We start from the raw sequence: 11,279 nt of genomic DNA, 5'->3' as shown, positions 1-11,279 counted from the left end.
ATTACATAATTTTCTGGAATTTTCCAAGCTGTTTAAAGGCACAGTCAACTTAGTGTATGTAAACTTTTGACCCAATTGAATTCCGATACAGTGAAATAATCTGTCTGTAAACAATGGTTGGAAACCAATATGCGGCGTGGTAAGTGTCCATGGTTCTTTTAATAAGAAATACTCATATGTGTAAATAAATAAAGAACCCCTGAGACAAACTGTTATTTGAAAAGATTTAATAATAAACATTGCTGTGTGCAACTTGCCTTCAACACTATCATGCAGTCAATTTCAAAAAAGATTATAGAAAAGGAAGGAAATTGGTGTTAAAAAAAATGTATGTGTGCAAAAGTAAGTATGTATATGTGTACAAAACAAAACATTATGAACACCTGCTCTTTCCATGACCTTTTGAATTCAGGTGAAAGCTGTGATCCCTTATTGATGTCACTTGTTAAATCCACTTAAAGCATTGTAGATGAAGGGGAGGAGATTTTTAAGCCTTGAGACATCGATTGGGAAAGACAAAGTATTTACGTGCCTTTGAGCGGGGTATGGTATTAGGTGCCAGACGCACCTGTTTGTGTCAAGAACTGCAACGCTGCTGGGTTTTTCATGCTCAACAGTTTCACATGTGTATCAAGAATGGTCCACCACACAAAAGACAGCCATCCAACTTGACACAACTGTGGAAAGCCTTGGAGTCAGCATCCCTGTGGAACGCTTTCAACACCTTGTACAGCCGATGTATGTATGTACACCTGGTACATTAAGTTTTCAACTTGCCTAGCAACACCATCATGCACTCAACTTCAAAAGAAAAATCACAGAAATCTCAAAGATGCAAAAAACGTAAAACTATTTTTTTTAATGTAAAAATACATTTGTGTGTCGTGTGTGTGTGTGTGTGTGTGTGTAGGTTTGCACGGTGATTCAGCACACTGTTAACGAAAAGTCTTCATTTCTCTGGTCCACCCTCCTGCTTCTCTATGGAATAGCTGAAAAGACAGATGTACGGTGTACATTAAGTGTCATTCACATACACCTTTGGCTTAAACAACATGTACACAAATCACATTGATTTACTATTTTACTTAGTTTCGCTATAGCCCAAATCATCATACATTATAATCTACACATTACTATTTCCTATTGGCTTATAGGAAGTGATTGACAGGTAAACTGACCGTTTGGGCATTGATGGGAGATGACATAGTGTATAAGTACTCCACAAGTAGCCAGTAGGACCAACACAGTGAGGATGTGACGCCACAGGAAATCAAGGGGCTCTGATGGAGAGAGAGGAGAGGGATATCTTTATGATATATGTACTGTAGAATGTAGTAAAATGCTACTTCACTGATTTAGGGATATACACTCAGTATACAAAACATTAGGAACAGTTTAATTAAATATTGAGTTGCACCTCCCCCATCAGAACAGTCCCAATTTGTCGAGGCATAGACTCTAAAAGGTGTCGAAAGTGTTCCACAGGGATGCTGGACCATGTTGACTCCAATTTCCACAGTTGTGTCAAGTCAACCAAGGGCTAAATCTGTTCTTAGTTCTGCGTGCTCAAACTCTCGCGAGCGGGCGATTCTCACAATGAGAAGTCCCATTGAAAGCTGAGATCACGCTGAACACGTGGAGACTCTTCCGGGTGCTGTGACTGTTTCGGAAGGGTGTTTGCGATGAGGTCAAAGGTGACCCAACTTTTCAGATGAGAAGAGATATTTTGGGAAAATGCAGATTTTGAGAGTTCTGCTATACATAGAGACATAATTTAAACGGTTTTAAAAGCTTTAGAGTGTTTTCTATTCGATAATATTTTTTATTTGCATATATTAGCAACTTTTGACAAAAATGTATCATGTTTTATATGGGTACCCAAATCCTCCAGAAGGGGCAGTAAACCGTGGTATCCTGAACAGGTTAAAAGTAACTTCCTCACCATTTTAGATAAGCATGCTCCGTTCAAAAAATGCAGAACTAAGAACAGATACAGCCCTTGGTTCACTCCAGACCTGACTGCCCTCGACCAGCACAAAAACATCCTGTGGCGGACTGCAATAGCATCGAATAGTCCCCGCGATATGCAACTGTTCAGGGAAGTCAGGAACCAATACACGTTGTCAGTCAGGAAAGCTAAGGCCAGCTTCTTCAGGCAGAAGTTTGCATCCTGTAGCTCCAACTCCAAAAAGTTCTGGGACACTGTGAAGTCCATGGAGAACAAGAGCACCTCATCCCAGCTGCCCACTGCACTGAGGCTAGGTAACACAGTCACCACCGATAAATCCATGATTATCGAAAACTTCAACAAGCATTTCTCAACGGCTGGTCATGCCTTCCGCCTGGCTACTCCAACCTCGGCCAACAGCTCCGCCTCCCCCGCAGCTCCTCGCCCAAGCCTCTCCAGGTTCTCCTTTACCCAAATCCAGATAGCAGATGTTCTGAAAGAGCTGCAAAACCTGGACCCGTACAAATCAGCTGGGCTTGACAATCTGGACCCTCTATTTCTGAAACTATCCGCCGTCATTGTCGCAACCCCTATTACCAGCCTGTTCAACCTCTCTTTCATATCGTCTGAGATCCCCAAGGATTGGAAAGCTGCCGCAGTCATCCCCCTCTTCAAAGGGGGAGACACCCTGGACCCAAACTGTTACAGACCTATATCCATCCTGCCCTGCCTATCTAAGGTCTTCGAAAGCCAAGTCAACAAACAGGTCACTGACCATCTCGAATCCCACCGTACCTTCTCCGCTGTGCAATCTGGTTTCCGAGCCGGTCACGGGTGCACCTCAGCCACACTCAAGGTACTAAACGATATCATAACCGCCATCGATAAAAGACAGTACTGTGCAGCCGTCTTCATCGACCTTGCCAAGGCTTTCGACTCTGTCAATCACCATATTCTTATCGGCAGACTCAGTAGCCTCGGTTTTTCGGATGACTGCCTTGCCTGGTTCACCAATTACTTTGCAGACAAAGTTCAGTGTGTCAAATCGGAGGGCATGCTGTCCGGTCCTCTGGCAGTCTCTATGGGGGTGCCACAGGGTTCAATTCTCGGGCTGACTCTTTTCTCTGTATATATCAATGATGTTGCTCTTGCTGCGGGCGATTCCCTGATCCACCTCTACGCAGACGACACCATTCTATACACTTTCGGCCCGTCATTGGACACTGTGCTATCTAACCTCCAAACGAGCTTCAATGCCATACAACACTCCTTCCGTGGCCTCCAACTGCTCTTAAGCGCTAGTAAAACCAAATGCATGCTTTTCAACCGATCGCTGCCTGCACCCGCATGCCCGACTAGCATCACCACCCTGGATGGTTCCGACCTTGAATATGTGGACATCTATAAGTACCTAGGTGTCTGGCTAGACTGCAAACTCTCCTTCCAGACTCGCGATGTCATCTACAAAATTGCTTCCAACACTCTACTCAGCAAACTGGATGCAGTTTATCACAGTGCCATCCGTTTTGTCACTAAAGCACCTTATACCACCCACCACTGCGACTTGTATACTCTAGTCGGCTGGCCCTCGCTACATATTCGTCGCCAGACCCACTGGCTCCAGGTCATCTACAAGTCCATGCTATGTAAAGCTCCGCCTTATCTCAGTTCACTGGTCACGATGGCAACACCCATCCGTAGCACGCGCTCCAGCAGGTGTATCTCACTGATCATCCCTAAAGCCAACACCTCATTTGGCCGCCTTTCGTTCCAGTACTCTGCTGCCTGTGACTGGAACGAATTGAAAAAAATACATAAATAAATACATTTTTAAAAATCGCTGAAGTTGGAGACTTTTATCTCCCTCACCAACTTCAAACATCAGCTATCTGAGCAGCTAACCGATCGCTGCAGCTGTACATAGTCTATTGGTAAATAGCCCACCCATTTTCACCTACCTCATCCCCATACTGTTTTTATTTATTTACTTTTCTGCTCTTTTGCACACCAATATCTCTACCTGTACATGACCTTCTGATCATTTATCACTCCAGTGTTAATCTGCAAAATGTTAATTATTCGCCTACCTCTTGCCTTTTGCACACATTGTATATAGACTCACCTTTTTTTCTACTGTGTTATTGACTTGTTAATTGTTTACTCCATGTGTAACTCTGTGTTGTCTGTTCACACTGCTATGCTTTATCTTGGCCAGGTCTCAGTTGCAAATGAGAACTTGTTCTCAACTAGCCTACCTGGTTAATTAAAAGGTGAAATAAAAAATAAATAAACTTAATTCCTTACATTCTCACTTGTGAAATTAAATTGAATCGTATGGACTATTTTGCATGCTTGTATGGTGTGTTGTGATTACACAGATTTGCATGGACTAAAGTGACATTGAGACAGCTGTTACCAATTCTCTAACATCTCCTCCCTCCCCAAACGGATTTCTAACATGACCCAGAACTAGACTTATAAGGAAGTGGACCAGGGACCTCTTGACCGACTCGCTGGTCCTCTGTGCTGGTCCCCTGCTGTGGGAAAGACACAAATCGCAATGCACTCTACAGCACTACTAAAGGAAAGTGCTTGTTTCAAACGTGTGAGTGTGACCCCAATTGTTGGCCAGTACATGCTCCAATTGTATGTTTTGTGTCCCCACGACTACAGACACGGGGGACACGCCCGACGCATCTGAGAGGCTACACCCAACTCTTCCACGCAGCCAGGCCGGTGAGGAGCGAGGGACAGAAGGCGTCCTGCCATTGATCACCGAACCAGCCATCGGCTAGCGATCCCTGCTCGAGAGGAAGATCTGAACCCTGTTCGGTTTAGAGCCAAATGAACAAACCCTGCTCGGAAAGACCCAAATGAACATTGGCCACAGATCGGAAATCAACCGCTGTGTTAGTTTGGCTTGTTGCTTCTAGTTAGTCTATAGCCCTAAATCCCAGCCAATTTATACATTTCTAATAGGTATATTACTGTATTACTGTGTAAAGCTGAGTTACTAAGGAACCTTTGATTTTGCTTTGGCCTGTCTCCGTGGTTGTTTGCGGTGGGATCTGAGAACTCTACTTTTGACACATACATTTCAAATATTATATGGATTTACTGTCTTCACAGTAGCTATTTTGAAATGACATTGGATGAGATTGTGATTTAAACAGAATCATTCAAGACAATCTGAATAATAGTTTCTTACCAAGAATAGTAACAGAGACAGAACCACTGTGCATCGATGGATAGTGAGTTTCTACTGTGTAAAAACATCTCAGTTTGATCTCAGCAGATGAACTTTGACCTGCCCACGAGAGCAGCTCAGTCCCCGTTAGTGAACTCGTACAGGGTGAGTGTTTAGGATCTCTCCCGTCTGTGTAGAAGTAACACTGAGACACAGAGACAGATGGAGGAGTCTGACAGCTCAGCTGAACTGAGTCTCTCTCTCTGATGACTGTAGAATTGACTGTTAGCCTGGGAGGTGAGTCTGTGAGATCAGGAGAATAGTGTCTCTTTGAAAGTTACAATAAAAAACATTACAAGTAATCCATACATACTAATAGTATGGAAAATACATAAATCAAATCTTCAACTATGTCAGCATTTATGTTTGTACAAAGTACAGTAAATCCTATCATTATGTGAAATGAAGACATTTAGGAAATAAGACAGAATATCTGAATAACCCTAACCCTATTTTCAGAACGAGCATAATTAATACGGTATAACAGTGAAGTGTATAATTTTATAAACCACCTACTTACCCTGAACAGTGACTGAGACAGGGTCACTAAAAGGAGATATGTGAGACCATACAGCATAGGAACATGTCACTTTGACCACATCTGGAAACGTTTGATCTGCCCTCTTGAGCAGCTCTGTTCCTGTGAGTGTCTGAGTACAGGATGAGTCTGGAAGATTCCCCCCACCCCCCTCTATGTTGAAGTAACAGTGAGACACAAGGAGAGATGGAGGAGTCTCACAACTCAGCTGAACTGATTCTGTCTCTCTGATGACTGTAGAACTCACTGTCAGCTGAGGAAGGTCTGTGAGAATAGGGGAATTTAGCATTTAGCATTTTGTGGTTTTGAGAAATGTACCTCCTTGTTATTTCAGACTTAAGGATCTTGAGTCAATTACTTTATGCAGCGACAGTATGGAAATTAAGGATATATAATATATTGCCTGATTGCTTCATGTAACAGTTTATGACAACACGCAGTATGATAACATATCCCAAGAGGAATATGGTAATGATGGCACAACAGTACATTGTTTACAACCATTCAAATAGGCTTCTTACCCTGAATTGTGACTGTTGAAGGCTCACTGAATATGGATCTAAACTGTGAACCTGTTTCACTGTACTGACATTGCATTTTGACCTCAGCTGGTGATCTCTGACCTGTCCACCTCACCAGTAATGTTCCTGTGAGTGTCTGTTGACAGGCTGATGGAAGGGTGAATTCCACTTGCCCAGCCATTTTGAAGTAACACTCAGAGACAGATGGAGGAGTCTGACAGTTCAGCTGAACTGAGTCTCTCTCTTTGATGACTGCAGGAATCACTGTCAGACTGGGATACGGAAGATCTGTGACATCAGAGGGATGATGGAGTGTCTTTTTAAATTGAGTTGTAAATTAATTTTCAATGTTTAACTACTCATACAGATAATGTACAACTTAATATTATATGAGTTTGAAAGGGAAAAACAATTAAGATGCTGTTGTCTATTTAAGCAATAAACAATGAGAACCCGTGCCAGGAACAACCCTTAGGAGAGAGTTATCAGACAATAATCCTCGGCTTCGATGGGCATTTTGCTTTTGTAAAACTGTTGCCAACATTTAAACAAAAGATTAAGGACATGGCTTTCATTAAAGATGTATTATTGTTCTAAGTAAATGTGTTTTATGTTCATCCTTTCACCAGGACATATGCTCATTTTGGAACGTTGCTAAATGGGCACAGCCAAACAACGTAAGTGATGGATTTCTTTCTGACCAGAACTGTCCCAGAGCTTGGGGAGGTGTGTCTGCGCTTGTGCTGCAGCGGCAGGTGCAGAAGACAAAACTTTACCAGCATCACACATATCGGTGAATCACTGTGACATATGAAATACAAGTGATAGTGTAATCAATCTGTAATAACTACGTAAAGAAGTAACAAACGTGTTAAATTATTATGTGACGTACAGTCATATCTAGGTCCTGATTGGTCAACAAGCTTCTTTGATGCATCAAACAGTGTTATTTCACATGTATCTTTTTTGAAATGCAAAGACCAAAATGACGTTCCATACTTTCCATTGAACGACACACTGACGTCACGTACAGATGAGCGGGACTCTTGGCTGCAGTAAGAAAGCCACGCCATCTGCGCCCGTTCAACATAGCATAGATTTACGTTTTTATTACTTCTAAACAAGATAACCTTTTGGGGGGCTCTCCTACGCTGACAATGATGTTTTGATTCTTGCTTGAACAATCACTAAGATTATATTTGGTTGTGATCTTTGTAAAATAACTATTTTGGATGCATCAAGTTGTTAGCTAGAATGCTAAACACTCACTGACATGGCCATAGGCTGCAGCAAAAGATAGCCAAAGAGCCATTTTACTGGTTGAAGTTGCAGTTATTGTTAAGTATAATGCAGTTGATGACACTAACATTACATTAGCAGGACATTCATACGAGCCTTAAACTCAAATTTTAAGTGTGAAAGTCTGAAATGCACTCATATGCAACATGTAAATAGAGGCTTTTTTTTGTTGGCATTCCGTTCTGTCACCATAGTGGATTGAGCAGTCAAATGGAATAATGAATAGACCATTTTTTTGTGTTTGACTCCAATCCTTCCCACAGTTGTGTCAAGTTGGCAGGATGTCCTTAGGGTGGTGGACCATTCTTGATACACACAGGAAACTGTTGAGCTATTGCAGTTCTGGCACCTACTACCATACCCGGTCAAAGGCACTTAAATATTGTGTCTTGCCCTTTTCCCCTCTGAATGGCAGATATACACAATCCATGTCTTTAACCTGTCTCCTCCCCTTGATCTATTTACTGATTTAAGTGGCTTTAACAAGTGACATAAATAAGGGATCATATCTTTCACCTGGATTTTCCTGGTCAGTCTTTGCCATGTTAATGTTTTGTATACCCAGTGTATACAGCATCTCATGGAAGGATGAAATCGTAGGGATAAATTCATCAAAAAAACGTTTTAATTGAAAATATGTCAATCATTATTTTAATATTTTGGTAACCCATTGTTTAGTCTGGTAGCCCAAAAAGTTACATATTGCAACTTAAAATTCATCATAATGATACTGACCTTTGGCTTTGAGGTACTGGAAGGTATCTAGACATAACAAAATGGGTCATTATCATGCTCTTTTTGCCATTATGAAAAATAAGAAAATATGAGATGGAATCACTTTACACAAGCTGGCGAAGCAGAACAGTCTGTAATGCATTCACAGCCATGTTATCAAGCAGTGGTCATTCTTATCTGAACAAAATGTCAAATAATGACAGAGAAATTAAAAATCAATAGGATGATCAATGTTGAAAGATTAAGAGTTCCTAAAGTAAAAGACTAAAAGAGGGGAAAGAAGAATGGAATATCCTGTAGCACAAACAGATGATGGAACGGAAAAATAACTCACCGAAAAGGAAGATGAGCAAAAACAGATGACCAGCCATATCAGGGATGAACAATGTCATTCTTTAGACAGCTACATACATACTGTTAGTCTGGCATCACAGAAGATGGTGGCAGTGACTGGGACAAAGATGAAATGTTTCAATAGATAAGCAGATGTGGAGCATGTTCACAGGAAAACCACAGTCTCATATGACAACTGTGGGCTAATGTCATGTCAAACCGTGGTATCCTGAACAGGTTAAAAGTAACTTCCTCACCATTTTAGATAAGCATGCTCCGTTCAAAAAATGCAGAACTAAGAACAGATACAGCCCTTGGTTCACTCCAGACCTGACTGCCCTCGACCAGCACAAAAACATCCTGTGGCGGACTGCAATAGCATCGAATAGTCCCCGCGATATGCAACTGTTCAGGGAAGTCAGGAACCAATACACGTTGTCAGTCAGGAAAGCTAAGGCCAGCTTCTTCAGGCAGAAGTTTGCATCCTGTAGCTCCAACTCCAAAAAGTTCTGGGACACTGTGAAGTCCATGGAGAACAAGAGCACCTCATCCCAGCTGCCCACTGCACTGAGGCTAGGTAACACAGTCACCACCGATAAATCCATGATTATCGAAAACTTCAACAAGCATTTCTCAACGGCTGGTCATGCCTTCCGCCTGGCTACTCCAACCTCGGCCAACAGCTCCGCCTCCCCCGCAGCTCCTCGCCCAAGCCTCTCCAGGTTCTCCTTTACCCAAATCCAGATAGCAGATGTTCTGAAAGAGCTGCAAAACCTGACAACTGTGGGCTAATGTCATGTTGCAGAGGACAAGGATGCTGAACATTCAGAATCATTTATCGGTCATTATTTTTAGGTTCTCAAACTATTAGTCTTTTTATTAAAAAAATAAATATATATAATATTTTTTATTAAACACACACAAGGATGGTGTATAGGTATACAAGACAGGTATACAATTCTTATCTAAACATAAAAGAGCATTCAGGAACAACAAGACCCAGAGCCCTGGGTGCAAAACAAATAATACAAAACACAACATACAAAACAAGGACACGTAGAAAGAAAGAGGGAAGATGTCCCCCCTAATCCCCCACTTATCCCCCCCCCAACTGCTCGGGTGGCAGGGCCAGCACATGCTGACCCAAAGGTAGATTAAAATATTACAATTGAGAGTGCGTTAATAAGTACAAATTCACAGCGTCAAGTAGGAGAGGAAAGGCTGCCAGGTTTGATCAAATGTTGATAATTTATTGTTCAGAATATATCTAATTCTTTCTAAGTGTACAGTGTTTGCCAATTCACTGAGCCATAATTTGATGATGAGTTTTTTGCCGAAATGAGACCGTACGAGATTAGTTGTTTTTGGGGGTTGGTTAATCCGTTTAGGGACTCCCAGGATACTCCCAGGATTATCAGAAGCGGGTCTGGATCTATTGAAGTCTCCAAGACTTCAGAGAGGATCCCAAAAATTCCACACCAATAACCATGCAAGCTAGAGCATAGGGCAAAGCAGTGGAGTAGTGTACCCTGACATTTATCACATGTAGGGGATGTATCAGGAAATATCCTTTGCAGTTTAGTTTTGGAATAGTGTAATCTGTGTAATACCTTGAATTGTATGAGACGATGTCTGGAATTAATGGAGCATGTGTGGATATACTCCAAGCTCTCTTCCCAGTCTGCCACAGAAATGTCAGTCCCTAGTTCTTCCTCCCATTTGCCTTGATGGCATCTGTAGAAGGTGTGCTAACAGATTGAAAAACATCATATAGACGCGATATCAGTTTATCTGAGGTGGGGCATATTTTTATGCATCCGTCAAACATGGAAGGTTTAGCATTCCCAAATGTTGGGAGGTGTTTTCTAACGTAGTCTCTAATTTGTAGGTATCTGAAAAAAATACTTCTGGGAAGATTATAAGTTTCCCTCAGCAACTCAAAGGAAGCAAGGGTCCCTTCTATGTATAAATCCACTATGGTACTTATCCCCAGCTCTCCCCATCGCTCAAAGGTGTTATCAAGGTTAGAAGGGTCAAAGGAGGGATTCCTGGCGACAGGGAGCATGAATGACATTGGTCTAAGCTGAAAGTGGACTTTAATTTGCTTCCAGATTCGGACTGTGCTATGTATAATAGGATTGTTACAATAAAGTGACAGGCGACAAAATCACAGCGCCAATAGAGAAGGGGTGACACTCCTCACGCTCCATACTAAGCCAGCTGGATGCCGGAAGTGCGTCATCCAGCAGGAACGTAACAACGCTGAGGTTAGCGGCCCAGTAATAAAATATAATATTTGGGAGAGACAATCCTCCTTCCATCTTGGATTTACAGAGGTGTTTTTTACCTATCCTGTGTGTTTTATAATCCCAGATGAAAGGATTGATAATTGAGTCCAGTTGTTTATGAAAGGATTTAGGTGTGAATACTGGGATGTTCTGATATAGGTAGAGCAGTTGTGGGAGGAAGACCATTTTAATGGCATTAATTCTTCCGAGCAGAGAAATTGGGAGAGTTCTCCAAAATAGTATGTTTGCTTTGAGTTTTTGTATCAGAGAGGGGAAATTATCTTTAAATAGTAAGGTGTATTGTTTGGTAACTACAATTCCTAGGTAGGTACATTTTTCTGAAGAGTACATTTTTCTGCCGGTCAAAAAA

At 41.8% G+C, this 11,279-nt stretch overlaps 1 protein-coding gene across 1 annotated transcript; it reads right to left on the bottom strand.

Moving 5' to 3' along the window:
- Nucleotides 1–219: 219 nt before the first annotated feature.
- On the bottom strand, nt 220–8,766 carry LOC118389057 (uncharacterized). Its single transcript, XM_035778777.2, has 7 exons — nt 8,623–8,766; nt 8,289–8,315; nt 6,255–6,542; nt 5,716–5,997; nt 5,157–5,438; nt 1,179–1,280; nt 220–989 (listed from the first exon to the last, which is right to left on the bottom strand). The coding sequence occupies exons 1-7, from the start codon at nt 8,678–8,680 to the stop codon at nt 979–981; spliced, it is 1,050 nt and encodes a 349-aa protein (XP_035634670.1). The 5' UTR covers nt 8,681–8,766; the 3' UTR covers nt 220–978.
- Between the last annotated feature and the right edge of the window lie 2,513 nt (nt 8,767–11,279).

This window comes from Oncorhynchus keta, chromosome 10 (genome assembly GCF_023373465.1).
Source record: "Oncorhynchus keta strain PuntledgeMale-10-30-2019 chromosome 10, Oket_V2, whole genome shotgun sequence".
NCBI lineage: Eukaryota > Metazoa > Chordata > Actinopteri > Salmoniformes > Salmonidae > Oncorhynchus > Oncorhynchus keta.
The sequence above is the reverse complement of the archived record's forward strand: the minus strand, read 5'-3'. Positions and strand labels throughout refer to the sequence as shown.